Genomic DNA, 17,744 nt, shown 5'->3' on the forward strand with positions numbered 1-17,744 from the left:
GGGATGGGAGGTGAGGAGAGGGGAGGGAAGGTGAGGAGAGGGGAGGGGAGGGAAAGAGAGAGGAGGAGAGGGGAGGGGAGGGGAGAGAGAGGAAGGGAGAGGAGGAAAAGGGAGGGAAGAGAAGGGAAAGGAAGGGAAAGGAAGGGACTTTTCCAGACCCCTCCAGCCCCCTAGCCTGTAATCATGTCACTTTGAGCCCAGGGCTGGTGGCTTCCCTTCACAGCACCCACTCAGCCTCACACCCCGCACTGTCCTCTCTAAGCCACACTTTCACAGGTGTCTTTCCACATCTGGATCTAACAAAGGACACACATAAAACAAAGCAAATGCCTGAAAAATATTTTCCACAAATCACTTAATAAAGTTTTCGTTAACCCTGTTTAACACCCTTCAGAGGTCACCTGGGACTTGTTGAAACTTCAGAAGAGCCAGGAATAATATCACAAATCTTTATTCCCAGCACTCCGGAGGCAGAGGCACATGAATCTCTGTGAGTTTGAGACCAGCACAGAGTAGACCCTGTCTAAAGAAAAAAAAGAAAGAAAGAAAAAGAAAAAGGAAAGAGAGAGAGAAAGAGAGAGAGAGATCAGAAGAGAGCAACAAATAAATGAAGGAAAGGTGATTGATAAGAGGCAAAGAAAGACTTTCCGGCTGGTGGATGGCTCAGCTGGCAAGGGTGCTTGTCATTAAACCTGACAACCTAATTTCTATCCCCAGGACCCACAAGATTAAAGGAGAAAACTGACTCCTGCACATTGTTCTCTGGCCTACACACACACACACACACACACACACACACACATACCGCACACAAACACACCACACACACATATACACACCACACAAACACACACATACCATACACACACCACATCCAAACATACCACAGGCACATATTAACACCACACAAACACACAAACACATCCCACACACATACACACACCACATACACAAACACACACACACACACACACACACACATACACAGAGGCACACACACATGCACACACACTGTATATACAGTCACACATTAAATAAAGCTGCCCATTAAATAAAGACATGCACATGCTAACACACACACTCATACACACTAAATAAACACACACTAAACAAACACACAGACTCACACACACACATGCTCACACACACACACACACACTAAATAAACATATTTTTCAAAGAGAAAGGAGAATTTCATTGCTGGTGACATGGCACAACATGTACTCTAGGGACAAAGACAAAATAAAGAATAGCCAGGTAGACGGCTGGCAGTCAGACTGACAGTGACTTCCTGACAGTGACAATGGAGAGGGACAGACCAACCTAAGGAAGAATTCATGCATGAGCAAACGGATGGTTTACAAACAGACAGACTCTTGCCAGAGGATAAAGGACAGACCTCGAGGGAGAAGAAAACAAGGTAAGCACGGGATGCAAAGACAATGACATCCAAATAAAGTGATAAATCTAAACTCAGCGTCAGCCTAAGAATGTGGGGACAGCACCATAGTTATAGCAAAGACACTGAGCACAAAAAGATGAGCAAGTGTGGAATAGTTGCATGATAACTTGTTATAAAACAATCTAAGAGACTGATAGCCAGTTCTAACAAACTGGATGAACCTAGCAAGACAAACCCTAGCAAGGCAATAGCAAGAATTTATCAGATCAAATAAATATAAATGCATTCATATGCAGAGGATTTACCAACACGTTTTTAACCAATCTTGTATAATAATTCTGCATGTAATAGAAAACACGTTTTATTTCAAATATGCATTCAACCTACAACAAAATTGATAACCAGAGCTTACTAGTTCATACACATCAAAAAATCTTAATCTAAAAGGGGGAGTTAAAGATCATGTTCCCCAATTATTATCTAAAGAGAAGAAATTGATCAAAATGTCTAACATTTGGAGACTATGTTCAGTTTAAGACCCTGGGACAAGGAACTGAGGCGCATCTTTTACACATCAAAGCAGACTTAGCCTCCAGGTTCTCCCAGCATCCCTCAGTCCCTTCCTGCCATACCCTACCCACAACCCTGAACTTTCCAGGCCAGGGCCTGAGGCTGCCCTTCCCCTAGAGGCTCCTCCTATATAATTCAGACATTTTGATCCCTTTTCTCCTCCTCCATTCCTCTTTCTCCTCCTCTTCTTTCTCCTTCTCCTCTTCTCTTTCTCCAACCCCTCCCCATGGTGACTCCCCTGGCCTCAATTCCTGGGGCCAATAAACTTACCCAAGAGCAGCTTCCCAATAAACATATCAGCCTTTAATATATTATAATCTGGCTTGAACTGGCTCACTTTACCAGCAGAGAAACAACTATCAGACAAAAGTTGTTTAAGATCTCTACAGGGAGCTGGAGAGATGGCTCAGTGGTTAAGAGCACTGACTGCTCTTCCAGAGGTCCTGAGTTCAATTCCCAGCAACCACATGGTGGCTCACAACCACCATGTAATGGGATTTGACACCCTCTTCTGGTGTCTCTGAAGAGAGTACTCACATACGTTTACATAAATAAATCTTTTTTTAAAAAGTTGTTTTTTTAAAAATATCTGTACAGATGTATCATTGGATATCATCAGTGAAATTTAAAGTTGATTTGTGTTCTTTTTTGTTTTGTTTTGTTTTGTTTTGTTTTGTTTTAATTAGTGGAATAAAGAAGAAACTTCCTTCCCATAATAAGAACATTTATTAGAAATGAATAATAAGCAATTTATTATTTTATTAATTATTAATACTAATTATTATTAATTTCTGTTACCCACCAAGAGTGAGCGAGCCCATTGTAGTCCAGCTTCTCTTGCTGATTACAATGGAAAACATAAAAATCTCTCCTCCCCTTTTCTCAGTGCTTCTTAGATACCGACAGAAGTCCGTGCAGCTGACTTAATACAGCTGAATAATACTATCAACTAGCTCAACCTGATTTATAAAACTCGATTCGGATTAGAGCCTGAGAAATTAATAAAAGCAGGCAGATTGGCGACCGAAGCCAGAATAAAGAAAACTGACCTCTGGAGTAAAAAGCCCCAGATTCGTTCTTTCTCTTTTAATCTCCCAACTTTGACCTACACATGACCCCAGAGCAGAACTGTGCACCAGACACTGGCAACAGAACCTCTGGGTGAAATTCTGTCTCCCTGGAGCAGTAGGAAATGCCCTATGAGTCAGGTGGCATGAGTGGGTCTTTGTTCATTATTCTCTTTCCAATCCCTGTCTGGGTGACTCTGACAGACCCACAGGGTGGAAGCCGTCCAGGTGCAACACGAAGATAAGTGACTTGGTAGGTAGGGTGAGGAAGAAATCTCTGTTTGGTAGGTAGGGTGAGGAAGAAATCTCTGTTCTTGTTGAGGGTTTGTTTTATTGTTTTAACCCGTGTCTGTGGTGCTGGGCGCAGGGCTTCCACAGGCTAGCACCTCCCTATTATAGTCCTTGTTGTTTTCCAGGTCTTTCCCCACCATTACCCCACTTCGTCACCCTAGTAACTGTACTATGTATCAACAAAGAGAGCTTAAAATTCCAGCATGAGCCCAGCTTGACAGACAGAAGACCTGGGAAAAGAGCCTTCAGAGACAGCAAGTGAGGGCCTGGTGTGGAAGCCAACACGGCTCCCAATCTCAGGTTACTTCTTCAGTCTCAGGTACTGAAGAAGTCTCAGATAATCCTGAGACAAAGGAAGCCATGTGGGAAAGAAACAGAACCACCAGCCCAGAATTCTATATTCAGTGAAAATAATTTTTAAACAAAGGTAAAATAGGAAATAGTCTCATACGAAAAAACTAAGGGAAACTGTTACCCAAAGATGTGCTTTCAGTGAAATTTTAATAAAAAGTCTTTAGCTGAGGAGAAATTTTCTTATAGGAAAATAAGAACTTCAATAATAAAAAGTAAAAATAATAAAACAATAAATCATAAAAATAGTAAAATAAAAAATAAAAATAATAAAACTATAGTGGGTCAATTTTCTCCTCTTAGTTTAAAAATATACATGACTGTGGAAGAGAAAAACAATAACCTTTGACAGTTTATTCAATACATGTGTGAGATGGGTGACAGCCATCATATGAAGCAATGAGGACAAAAGGAGCCATTGGATCTTCCTTTTCCTAAAGTTATTGACATTAGCTATTAATAGGCTGCAGTGGGGCCATATAAACTCTTAATCACCTATTTAATTTAATCACCTATTAAATTAAAAGTAAAATACTATCTAACTAATGCCCAGGCAAAGAAAACTGGAATAAATGAAAGAATTCAAGTAATTCAAAAAGTTGCAGAAAAACAGGCTCTAGATATACAAAACAGAGAGACACAGAACAAATGATAAAACTGTGCATAGGTCCAAATAAGCCACCAATTACATTAATTGTAAATTGTTTAAATATATAAATAAATTAGAAGGGAAGAATTTTCAGGTTTGGCACATGATCTAGCTTTGTGGTAAATCATTTGGCCCAACATGCATGAGGATCTAAGGTCAATACCCATTACCACACAAGCACAAATGAACACATGCAAGCACCCCAAAAAATATAACTGTGTGTTATGTAAAAGAAACATATTTTAGATATATCAGTTAACATAAAAGATCAGAAGAGCAAATAAATATGGTGTCCTAATCCAAAAGGTACAATTTACCATTTAACATGATGAGAAAGAAAATCCACACAATCATTTTAATAGATATAATAAAAATGTTTAACTATGGGGCTGGCGAGATGGCTCAGTGGGTAAGAGCACTGACTGACTACTCTTCTGAAGGTCCTGAGTTCGGATCCCAGCAACCACATGGTGACTCACAACTACCCGTAGTGAGATCTGAGGCCCTCTTCTGGTGCGTGTGAAGACAGCTATAGTGAATTACGCTGGTGGGAGCGAGCAGAGCAGAGCAGAGCAAGCGGGGGCCGGCAGAAGTCCTGAGTTCAATTCCCAGCAGCCACACACATGATAGCTCACGGCCATCTGTACAGCTACAGTGTACTCATACACATAAAATAAATAAAATAAATCTTTAAAAAAATGTTTAACTCTATTTAATTTCCTCTTGTGACACACACTCTTAACAAACTGCAACTGTAAAGGCACTTTCTTTAATACTAGTTGAAATCCTTTTACCTGCTAAGCCATCCATATTAGACGGGTGTAGATACAGGACATTTCAGAAAAGGCAAAACGATGGGAATAGAGGGCAGACTAGTGGCTGCCAGCAACTGAGGGGCCAGAAAGGAGCTGGCCCTAGGCAGCATAAGGGACCTGGGGAGGGTGGTCATGGACTGCCATCACGACTGGTGATGATTATTATGACTATCCATTTAGAGAACTGATACAACTATATGTTAAAACGGTGAGCTTGCTACATGTATATTAACTTTTTATTTTAAAAAGAAAATTAAAATTATAATATAATATAGCCTTACAATGTAAGACCTTACAATGTAAAATGTTGCCTATTAAAGAGTTTTAACTTAGAAAATTCTGTAATAAAGCATTAAATGAAAAAATATACAAATTAGTAAATACAGTATGGGCTTAAATTAACTATGCATATATATTGTATATAATATAACACATATTGTATATAACATACATTTTATATATAATACATATATGTTATATAATATAGTATACATATATTATATATAAATAGTTTTTCTTTTTTTTTAATATATACTCTGGAACTTCTATTTTGAACTCTTTTAGAATCTTTTCAATGCTTCATCATCTCCAGATTTAATTTTTTTAAAAAAAAATTTATTTATTTTACTTATATGAGTACACTGTTGTGTCTTCAGACACCCCAGAAGAGGGCATCAGATCCCATTACAGATGGCTGTGAGCCACCATGTGGTTGCTGGGAATTGAACTCAGGACCTCTGGAAGAGCAGACAGTGCTCTTAACCACTGAGCCATTTCTCTAACCTATAAATAGTTTTTCTACCTGCTTTCAGAAGATAGACAAATTATAAATTATACCCAAATAATAGCATAAGGTGCTACTGGCTGAAATTTAATACATCATTTTTGCTTTGCTTTTTCTAAATTTTACATGCTTCCAAGATTTTCTGTGGTAAAGCAGACAGCTGTTAAAAATCACTCTTCTCTGAATAAATAAGAAAATATCCCATATTTGAATACATTGTAAGAATAAGCTAGGAACTTAGGAGATGCATTTGAGGTCCCAGTACCCACACATAAAGTTGCATATAGTAGCACACGTCTGTTAATCCCAGGACTGGGGAGTCAGAGGGCCGGGTCTCCAGAGCTTCGTGACAAGCTCATCAAGCTGAACTAGTTAGGCTCTAGCCTCATTGAGAAACCGTGTCTCGGAAAAATAAAGTGAAGTGTGGTTAAGGAAGGTACACATTATTGTCTCTAGCCTCCACGCACATGTGTACAAATCTGCACACACACGCAGACACACATGAACATGTACATGCACACACAAATAAGCTGTATAAAGGACAACTAGTGTCGTCAGCCAAGTTTGTAGTTGGCAGGGTGGCTCACCTTTGGGACTGGTCCTTTATTTTAAACAGCGTCAGGATAACCTCATCTGTGTGGGACTGGACCAGCAATTGGAAGATTTTCTTGATGGAATTCTGGGCGTCTTTCTGGGTGACTCTGTCTATGTGGTAGTAAATTAACTTGATGATTTCTGGCACCTGAAAGAGCGTGAAGGGGGCTTTTTCTGGACTGCAACTCCAGCGGAGCAGGAGTCACAGGTCACTGAAGTACCTAGTGACAGGACCAAGTCCACCTCTGGCTGCAGTACCTGAGCTCCAGACTTTCAGAGGGGCAGACAGAAAGCAGCCATGCAGGCCATACCATGTCTGGGAAACATGGCATGAAGAATAAAGGAAGAATGACTCGGGAAATGGAAAACAGTGGCATATGATCATCGCCTCAAACAAGCATCATGGAGAGAGAATGGCTAGGCGGTCCTTCTGTTTACTGCCCATGGAGCAGGGGCTGCTTCCTGTTGAGTGGCATGAACTCGGAGTCACTATACCACTTGGATTTGAATGTCCCTGTGTGACTTGGAGGAAAGCTTTCATCCTCCCTGTGTCTTGTGTCCTCGCTTAGAAAACAAAACAAATCATTTTATCTGCGACTGCATCTGAGTTAGCACATCTGCATTGGCTAGAGCTCCCTGTGGGTCACGAGCCCTTTGGCGGTTGAATGGCCCTTCCATAGGGTCACGGATCAGATATTCTGCATATCAGATATTTACATTACAATTTGTAATTGTAGCAAAATCACAGTTATGAAGTAGCAAGAGAAATAATGTTTTGGCTGGGGCAGGGGGGGAGTCACCAAAACACGAGGACCTGTGTTAAAGGGTCACAGCATTAGGAAGGCTGAGACCCACTGAGCTAGAATATTACCTGTCATGTAAGAAGCCTAGAAAGTTCGATCTCCAAGGCCCATGGCCTCTTTGGAACTTTCTTTCCTCATCGCTTAACATTGTGTGTGTGTGTGTGTGTGTCTGTGTGTATGTCTGTGTACGTCTGTGTGTGTCTATGTGTGTATGTGTGTCTGTGTGTGTGTCTGTGTGTGTGTGTCATTGTGTGTATGTGTATGTGTGTGTGGTCTGTGTTGTGTGTCTATATGTGTCTGTGTCTATGTGTCTATGTGTGTATGTGTGTGTATATATGTGTATGTATGTGTGTGTCTGTGTGTGTCTGTGTGTGTCTATGTGTGTATGTGTGTCTGTGTGTGTGTATGTGTATATATGTGTTTGTGTTGTATGTCTATGTATGTGTATGTCTATGTGTGTATGTGTGTATGTGTGTGTGTCTGTGTTGTGTGTCTGTGTATGTGTATGTCTATGTGTCTATGTGTGTCTGTGTGTGTCTGTGTGTGTGTCTGTGTATGTGTATGTCTGTGTGTGTATGTGTGTCTGTGTGTGTGTGTCTGTGTTGTGTGTCTATGTGTGTGTGTGTCTATGTGTCTATGTGTGTATGTGTGTGTATATATGTGTGTGTATGTGTGTGTGTCTGTGTATGTGTCTGTGTCTGTGTGTTTGTGTGTGTGTCTCTGTGTCTCTGTGTGTATGTATATGTGTGTCTGTGTGTGTGTCTATGTGTGTATGTGTATGTCTGTGTGTATCTATGTGTGTCTGTGTGTTTGTGTGTGTGTCTGTGTGTGTGTCATTGTGTATATGTGTATGTGTGTGTGTATGTGTGTGTGTGTGTGTATGTGTGTGTGTGTGTGTAGTGACTGTGGAGGTTAAAAGCAAAGGATCTCCTGGTGCTGGAATTACAGTTGATTGGAAAACCAGAGTAGCTAAGGTGAAGCTGTCCTGTCTTAATTTTATGGAGACACAGGAAGCTCTGCATTCCCCCATCTACTCAAGGCCATGTCTCCTGAGTGCTTATCTACACTGAGCACATAGCCAGCTCCTGCCTTGCAATTCTCCAGCTTCGTGATGGCAAGAAAGCGATACACATTTCCTTCAAACAATACTCTGAACTAACTTCCATCTTCTCCGGGAAAGGCTGTATGGGACAACATTCTCTCAAGGCTGGGTGGTGGCAAGGAGCTGCAGTTTTGTTAGCCCTCAGATGACAAGAGGAGACGAGTGACACAACCAAGTGCTGCTGAGCCAGCCTGTTTGATAGGCTAGGAATGTTGTCAGCTTCCAATATTTTCAATGAGTGTATTAGTATACCCCATCATTATGATGTCAAGATGTGTCTTCATGATTAGATGTTGTCAAGGTATAAGTCAGTAGTGTCCCCCCATGGGTCCATGCCTTCAACACTTGTTCCTCAGTTGAGGAGGCTGTGGAACCCTCAGGGGGACCTAGCTAGTGAAGGTAGGTCTCTAGGGGCTGGCCTCTGAAGGTGACATCCTGGGCCCTGGTTCCTGTACCTTACACTAATTCCTACGTTACTGTCATGAGACCAGTCTCCTCCTGCATATGTCCCTGCTGCCATGTACTGAGATTCTTCTCTGCCATGTGTACCTTGTCAGGGTAGACGGAAACCCTCTGAAACTGGGAACCAAATCAAATCTTCCCTTCTGCTTTGTTTTGTTTGTTTTGAGAGAGAGTTTCTCTGTGTAGCCCTGGCTGTCCTGGAACTTGTTCTGTAGACCAGGCTGACCTTGAACTCACAGAGATCTGCCTGTCTTTATCCCAGCACTTAAGCCCGAATTCTGGGATTAAAGGTGTACATCAGCTCACCAGGTGGTTCCCTTCCTTCTTAAAATTGTATCTGCCAGGCATTTGGTTGGTCACAAACACTTCCGTTTGTCCTCCACCAGGCATTCTCCCACCTGTATGAAGGAGCGCTACACACATAGCACATCACAGTGTGTGGAAGCGGGAGGAATGACCAAAGTCTCTCCTGGTCCTGTGAGGCCAGAGCACTCCTCTATCTTTGACCCAATTCTCTCCATCTTAGTGGAGATGGAGGCCTGTTCATCACTACTTCATTCTTTTCCACAAAAATAGCCTTTGCACTATTCCGAAACCAGCTCATCCAAGTAGCCTTTTCTCTTCGGGGTTAAGGGATTTGGGTTTCAAGCTCAAGTTGGCAGGACCTAAAACCAGATCCCCCAAAATGGAACAGAAAGACATTGAAGCAGGGAGTCCTCTAAAAACCTACCTTGGCAACTTCTTTAACAGAGTACCTCAGGATCATCTTTAACATCTTGGAAGCTGCAAAGACATCACTCAGGCTGCCATTGATTATGGACTCCATCGCCAACAAAATCACATCGGCTCTCTCTACAGGGGTCAGGTATTTCCTGAAGAACTGAGAGAAGAGAGGTGGCTCTCCATTCCACCATCTCACTTGAGGACTGCGCCAAAGTATCTGGCATCCGTCCACAGAGACCCACCAGGTATGGTTCAGTTAGGAGACATCTATGGTGAAGCACCTATGGGGTGAGAAGTCATCTCCAGAGTGCCACTAACCCTGAGGTCCCCAAGAGGGAGCAATAGTCCAGACAGTGTGACACAGAGGAGGCTGGCAAAGGCCCGTCCTTTCTAAACATGAAGTGCAGTTAGGTGAGCCCATTGGAAACGGGCTCTATGCCTAGTGACTCTACAGTATTCCAAAGCAAGTGGAAAGGCAGACGGGCCTGACACAGGAATCTACAAATGTGAAGCTCACTGCAGTCAACCAATATATTGGTACCAGTGTTGTATATGGCATCACCTTTGGGAGCTAGGGAGGAATGTGAACAAGACGCTCGATGGCTTTACCCCTGGGTACTCACCATTTTCCTGAATAATGTGGAGGGGAAAGCTAATGATGGCTGTGGCAGGGCACTGAAACTAGCTGAAAAGATTGAAAAAGACTTCCTGGGGTCCAGCCCTGAAGAGACTGGGGAGCAAGTTGCAGCAATGAGGTAGAATATGCGAAGGCGAGGGTGCACGGGACCTCAGTGTGACTAGAGCGGTCTTCGGGGAAGACTGGGGTCAGCAGGAAGAGGAGACCGAGGAAGGACAGGGCAGGACAGGTAAGGGTGGAACCAGACCACAATAGCCTCTCTGGGCCCACTGACGAGGTTCAACTTGCAGAGTAGGGAGAACAGAGTTTGCATTCAGCCTGAAGGCAACATCGAGAGGTTTGTGTTTTAGAAACATTTCCCCAGATGGCAGAGAGATGGCTGGGAATGGAGCATTTAGCTGCTGGAGGCAAGAGGCGATGGGGGACTCAATTACAGTAACTGATGCGGGGCCGCAGCAGGGTGGACAGATTGAAGAGCCAAACGGGAGGCAGAGGCAGATGGGTGTGGGGTGGAGTTGGATGTGGAGGGGAAGAGAGGAAGGTGCAGAGGGTGTTTTCTATGTGTCTGGCCAAGGTGATCTGGGTTGACCGACCTTGGGGACATCAGCGCTTCTTTCTAAAACCCTCTTGGTGACCTCAAAGTTCACAACTCAAGTGTCACTTGGAGAGGACATGCCTCACACTTTTAGCCTCCTGTCTCTGAGAACTTGGACTTTGAAAATGCTCCTATTTGAAGGGATCATGATGTCTATAATCTACTGCCCAGCCTCCTCTCTCCCCCGCTAAGTCTCCTCCTCTGGACATCCCATGCACGTGGGTATCTGGGTTACCAGCGTGAGACTCTGCATGTTGGCCATCAAGTTTCCACGAAAGTGCTTCTGCAAGTCCTTCAGGATGGCCTCCGTCCTCGATCTGACACCTCCAATCCAAAAACAGCAGGTAAGGGGCTAGGCCTTAACAGTGAAAAAATGAACCCATGCTCCCATCTCCCCCCCTCTCCCAGCTTCTGAGGACCATGGAGACAAATAGATGGAAAGGCATTGGCCTGAAAGAACAGAGGGACTTCCCCAGCACTCTAGGACGGTGAAGGGAGGATGTGGGCTGGGAATCAAGCTGGCTCCTGTTCCTGTACCATGGCCAAATGTGGACTGAGTCATTCCTGTGACTCCCCCACCCCAACTGTACCTCTACTGAGTCATAAGAATCCAGGGTCTCTGAAATTGCTTTGGGGGAGTTTGTAAATTCCTTGGTACCTCTGTGATCTTGACTTTTTGAAACAGAAGGGTTAGATGGGGAAGGGGGGAAATTCACATTCGTTCTGCAAGAAAAAATGCCTACTTCCCTGGGGCTATGCACACGACTGGGATTGGGCAGCTGGGAGATATTGAGAACCCAGGTGGATCCCATAAAGTAACTGCAAACATAGCTGCCCCTTTCAAGAATGTCATTGAAAAGAATACAGTATCAGATAAGGGGCTGGCATTTATCCAAGTAAAGGTTGCTGGTTTCATCCATTAATCTCCTGGTCTCCCTGCATCCTGGCATATCATGCCATCTCTCAGATGCCCCTGTTAGAGGGAGCGGGGGTACATTTGAAACAATGCCTGCGTCCACTGATTCCATGCATCTGTCTGCAAGTGGCTACCGGGTGCAGTTCACTTACTTCTCTGAAGCACGAGGATGATCAACAGGTAGTTCAGTGCCTCTAATGCGCTTGTACAGATGTCCTGGCTGGGATTCAGGCAGAAGATGCTGAAGGTGCCCATCAGTTTCCCAATTATGGAGAACGATGCCATGTGCTGACAGGAAGCAGAAATGGTTGCCTCTCCTCATCCTGAGGGAGTCTCTCCCTGCTGAGGTCCCCACCTCAAACTTCTTCCTTCCACCATTGTCTCTATGTATCCTGTCCCTTCTACCCAACACTGTCCTGGCCAAGAAAGCTTCCCTAGGCAACACGCAAGGAAAGGGACAGCTGGAGCCCTGACACACATTACCCCGAGGGCACTGGGTCTCTATCTAGCTGTATAGGCCAAGGACCCCAAGCAGGCTCATCAAAGCTTATTAGGTTCAGGACAAACCCAAGGGCAAATGAAGCTTCTTGGTTGTTGGGGACAGAAATAAACCCTGATGCAGAAAAGTGGCATGGACTCTGACTACATGGCCTCCAGCTGCCCCTGCAGAACCCTGGCTCAGCCAGTGCCTCTGTCCAGAGAAGCAAGGCATGCTGGGTCAGTCTTGCACTGATCCTCAAATACTTACTGACAGTTCCGAGAAATTACAAATAAACCTCAACAACCGGGAAATAGTGCCCAAGGCTCGGATCTGCTCGTGCATTTTGTCTGACAGCGTTAACCAAGGCAAGATGATCTGCAGGAGGGATGGAGAGGATCATCAACATGGTGGGGGAACAGAGCTCCGAGAGGGAGCAAGAGAGGAAGGGAGGGAGAGAGAGAGGAAGGGAGGGAGAGGGAGAGAGAACATCACCCATACCATACCTGGTATCCAATACAAACTCAGACATGTCACACATATATACTTAAAATCTAGAATTAAGCTGGTCTGGTCTGGGTGGCTCACACCTATAACCCTAACATTCAGGAGACAGAGATAGGAGGACTGCTGTAAGTTCAAGGCAAGCCTGGGCTTTATTTCTCCATGTGCAGTGACTCAAGTATGCAGTGTTTTAAATATCTCTCCATCAAGTTCTGCTGGGTAGCCTGTATTGTCAGGGGTCTATAACAATCCTCTTGACTGACTGCTTGAAGGAAAATAACTCTCACTGGCACTGGTGGGAGTTTGAAAGCCTATGGTGTCTGGTAGAGGCATTATCCCTCTACATAGGGGAACTCCATTTAAATTCTTCATATGTTTTTTATGTAGAGTTTACCCTAGAGATCTTTAGTCTTATTCTACTGTTCAAAGTCAAATTAAAATAAATTATATCATATTATGTTACCATAATTTTATAGGAAAAAATGTTTCAAGTGCCAAATGTAATCCAAATTTTGTTGCATATAAAATAACCTGTTTTCTGGTCATCCTACCCAAACCAACTTTCAACCCAATCCCCATCAATATTGTAACACAAATCTTTACAGACCTTGAAAGGACAATTCTTAACTTTGTATGGAAAAAAAAGGAAAACAGAATGGTTAAAACAACCCTGTAAATAAAAGAACTGCTGAGATCACTGTCCCTGATCTCAGTTGTACTACAGAGCTATAGTGATAAAAACTGCATGGTATTGGCATTAAAATAGACCTGTTCAAGTGAATCAAATGGAAGACACACACATCTATGGACATCTGATTTTTTTTAATGAAGAACCCTGAAACACACACTGGAAAAAAAAAAGGCAGTATTTTCAACAAATGGTGCTGGCTAAATTGGATGTCTGTATATAGAAGAATGCAAATACGTCGTATCTATCATCCTGCACAAAACTCAAGTCCAAGGGGATCAAAGCTGGCAACATAAAACCAGATACACCAAACCTCACAGAAGAGAATGTGGGGAATAGCTTTGAACACATTGGGACAGAAGACAATCTCCTGAACAGAACACCAACAGCTCAGGCACTAAGATCAACAATTTAAAAATGGGACCTCGTGAAACCAAAAAGCTTCTTCCTATAAGGCAAAGGACACTGTCGGTCAGACAAAGTGGCTGCCGACAGGATGGGAAAAGATTTTTACCAACTCTACATCTAATAGAGGACTAATATCCAAAATATATAAAGATCTCAAGAAACTAGATATCAAAAAAACAAATAATCCAAGTAAAAATACAGTACAGGGCTGGAGAGATGGCTCAGCAGTTAAGAGCACTGACTGTCCTTCTAGAGGTCGAGTTCAATTCCCAGCAACTACATGGTGGCTCACAACCATCTGTAATGGGATCTGAAGCCCTCTTCTGGTGTTTCTGAAGACAGCTACTGTGTACTCATATATATAAAATAAATAATTAATTTAAAAAATAGAGTACAGATCTAAATGGGACTCTCAATAGAACAATCTCAAAGTGGATGAGAAACATTGAAAGAAATATTCAGCATCCTTAGCCATCAGGAAAATGCAAATCAAAACTACTTTGAGATTCTATCTTATACCTATCAAAATATCTAAGATCGATAACAGAAGTGACAGCTCATGCTGGTGAGGATGTGGAGCAAGAGGAACACTCCTCCATTGCTGATGGGAGTGCTAACTTGTACAGCCATTATGGAAATCAATGTGAAAGTTCCTCAGAAAATTGGACTCCATCTGCCTCAAGATCCAGCTATACTATTCTTGGGCATATACCCAAAAGATGGCTCCATCCTACTATAAGGACACTTGCTCAATGCAGCTTTATTTATTCCTAATAGCCAGAAACTGGAAACAACCTAGATGTCCCTCAACCAAAGAATGGATATACCAAATGTGGTACATTTGCACAATGGAGCATTGCTCAGCTCTTAACAAAAATGATCATGAAATTCACAGGCAAATAGATGGTAGTAGAAGAAAAAAACATCCTGAGTGAGAAAAACCAAACTCAGAAAGACAAATGTGGTATGAGTTCACTTATAAGTAGATATTAGCTGCTAAGTAAATCCATAGCTACAATCCATAGACCCACAGAGGTTAGGTAAAGAGGAGGGATCTGAGGGGATGGGACCAATCGATCCCCTAGGAAGGGGAAATAGAATAGACTTTTTTTCAAGACAGGATTTCTTTTTGTAGTCTTGGCGGTCCTGGAATTTGCTTGGTAGACCAGGTCAGCATCAAACTCAGAGATCTGCCTGCCTCAGCCTCCCCAGTGCAGGGGGTTAAAGGTGTGCACCACTGCCACCCAGCTAGAATAGATTTTATGGGTGAGCTAGGAGCAGGCGAGGACGGAAGAAGGAAGAATCAAGTCTAGGAGAGATGGGATGGAGGGAGAAGGTGTGGAGAAAGACTTCTGGAATTTGTGGATATTTTGCCTGCATGCATATTTATGTGCACCACGTGCCTACCTGGTGCCATGGATCCCCTAGAACTGGAGTTACAGACACTGGCAAGCTGCCACGTGGGTGCTGGGGACTGAACTGAGGTCCTCTAGAGGAGCAGCCATTGCTCCTAACTGTAGAGCCATCTTTCCAAATCTGGTTGAAAACTTTTGCATGGTGCTATTTTATTTTCTGATATATATATATATATATATATATATATATATATATATATATACTTTATGTTGAGAGACAATACATGTAATATATGTATATATTTTATATTTAAATATATATATTTAAGGCAAAGTCCCCTTATCTGTCTCAGATTGGCCTCAAACTCACTGCAATCCTCCTGCTTCTGCATTTCAGTGTTGTATTTATAGACATACATGCTATGCCTGGCACCATTTGTCTTCGGAGAACAAGAAGCCTAGTAATGAATCCTGAGGGCTTCACCCTGACCAGGATTCTGAGCTCAGTGCCTCCCTTCCCCCACAAATTCAGAAGATAACAGAGGGTTTGTTATTGCACTCACAATGAGGTGTCTCTCAACAAACACACCAGTACATTCCAAAGCACTGTGTCACTCTCTTGCATAGGAATAAATGTCTCCTCTAGTTGCAAAATACCTGGACACTCTTATCTCTTTATTTGTAGTCATGCAGAATTTTGTGCAAAATATCATACCCCAGGCAAAAGCCATTTTTGTTCATGAATGTTATTTTCAAATGACTCTAAGCTATATTCCTAATTCAAACTTGTTCTCAGGAAGTAAAAATTGGTCAAAACTACGAATATTTTAAATCAACTAAAGAAAAAAAAAGTGCTTTGTGATGCTTTGAGCCTCCTATACTCAAGAAATAGAAGAGTGGCCTAAGGGATGAACACTGATCGTATTGCAGAGCGATGACACCATGCAACAGTACGCTAAGAAGATTTGAATGTAACCTGGGCATAAATGTGATTCCTGCTCACACTGCAGCATACCCGAGTTCTAGACGGCAAAGGGCCCTGATGGCTGTGGTTCCCAACAACATCCTAAGAACACCTTGGGGGAGAGACAGGACTGCATCCTCACCGACTCTTGTCATAGTCCTTTCCTGCCTACCTAGCATAGAGTAGAGGAAATAGCGTGGGCTTCTGGTTTGTGCAGCCACCTACCTCCACAAAGTTCTGCACTATAACCATATTGGGGCACATGTCTTCCATCACAAGAGCTTGGAGCATGTCATCCAAGGCCTGGATCGTCTGGAAGTGAGAAGACATGGGGTGTACGCTAGGATAACAGCTGCATGCTTGCTTAGCTTCCTGACAACACTCCTAGGGCAACAGCTGCATGCTTGCTTAGCTTCTTGACAACACTCCTTTCATCCATCCCCTCCACAGGATTCTCAGCACTAGAGAGTTGTCCTACCAGTTTATAGTGACTTCCATGTTTTGTTTTTACAATTCTGGGAACCAATGGCTCTTGGGTGCTAAGCAAGTATTTACTACTGAGCTATATACCCAGCCCCAATTGTTTTTAAACTTTTATTTATTTTTTAACCATTTATTTATTTATTTATTTATTTATTTATTTATTTTATGTACATGAGTACACTGTCGCTGACTTCAGACACACATCAGAAGAGGGCATCGGATCCCATTACAGATGGTTGTTAGCCACCATGTGGTTGCTGGGAATTGAATTCAGGACCTCTGGGAGAGCAGTCAATGCTCTTAACTGCTAAACCATCTCTCCAGTCCCTCCTAGCCCCAATTTTATCCTTGGGAAAATTTGGCAGTCCCTTCGACAACTATTCCCTAGAGTCCATGGGTTTTGTTGGTAGACTATCTAAGATTATAGATGGCATGTGAGCTTTGGAGAGAAAAGGTACGAGTGTAACCATTCCCTGGGAAGCCCAGAATGACAGTAAGCTGAATGGAGGACAGAGGGATTTGGGCTCCTGAGGGAAGAGTCAGAGCAGGAGGAAGGCCAGGAAGCCGAGCAAACAGGAGGTGGTCCCCAAGACAAACTCATCCCTGAGGAGATCTTCAGCAAGACACATATGGGAGTTACCTGGAGGTAGAGACTAGCGCTCTCCTTTCGGTCTAGACTGGGCATGATGAGTGGCAGGGAGAATGTGCTGGTGATGCTTACATTGACCAGATCCAGCTTCTGGCATAAGTGGAAAGGTGGCTTCACCTGACTTGGGGGAGAAGTGGTGATGAACAAGGGACTTAGGGCATCCTGTATGAGGCTGAGGAATATTTTCAAACCCTCTAGGGGAAACTGCTCGGCTGCCCTCTGAGGTACAGAAAGCTGTAGGCCACTTTCCTGTGACTCCTTGTCAGAGAGGGAGAACAGGGAGGTGTCCTACACTAGATTTCCTAATAGATTTCCAAAAGGTCCTTCCCCCTACCCCCCACCCCCACCGTCCCAGGATGCAGGCAGATGAATCGGTCAACCATAGACTCTGCCACTTTTATCCTCCAGTCAAGTTCCCAGACTTTGCCTGTCCTCCCAACCCACGTGTTCTCAG

At 43.3% G+C, this 17,744-nt stretch overlaps 1 protein-coding gene across 2 annotated transcripts in view; it reads right to left on the reverse strand.

The window, feature by feature from the left end:
- Window positions 1-17,744, reverse strand: part of LOC116070267 (maestro heat-like repeat-containing protein family member 7) — a 33,529-nt gene that overhangs the window by 11,000 nt on the left and 4,785 nt on the right. For both annotated transcript variants that reach the window (XM_031341547.1, XM_031341555.1), the window contains exons 6-12: window positions 17,282-17,411; window positions 16,384-16,470; window positions 12,510-12,617; window positions 11,914-12,049; window positions 11,081-11,169; window positions 9,621-9,770; window positions 6,517-6,671 (exon numbers count right to left, since the gene is read on the reverse strand). In XM_031341547.1, the coding sequence (XP_031197407.1) occupies window positions 6,517-6,671; window positions 9,621-9,770; window positions 11,081-11,169; window positions 11,914-12,049; window positions 12,510-12,617; window positions 16,384-16,470; window positions 17,282-17,411 (855 nt within the window). The remainder of the gene's footprint in view (window positions 1-6,516; window positions 6,672-9,620; window positions 9,771-11,080; window positions 11,170-11,913; window positions 12,050-12,509; window positions 12,618-16,383; window positions 16,471-17,281; window positions 17,412-17,744) is intronic.

This window comes from Mastomys coucha, unplaced genomic scaffold (genome assembly GCF_008632895.1).
Source record: "Mastomys coucha isolate ucsf_1 unplaced genomic scaffold, UCSF_Mcou_1 pScaffold1, whole genome shotgun sequence".
NCBI lineage: Eukaryota > Metazoa > Chordata > Mammalia > Rodentia > Muridae > Mastomys > Mastomys coucha.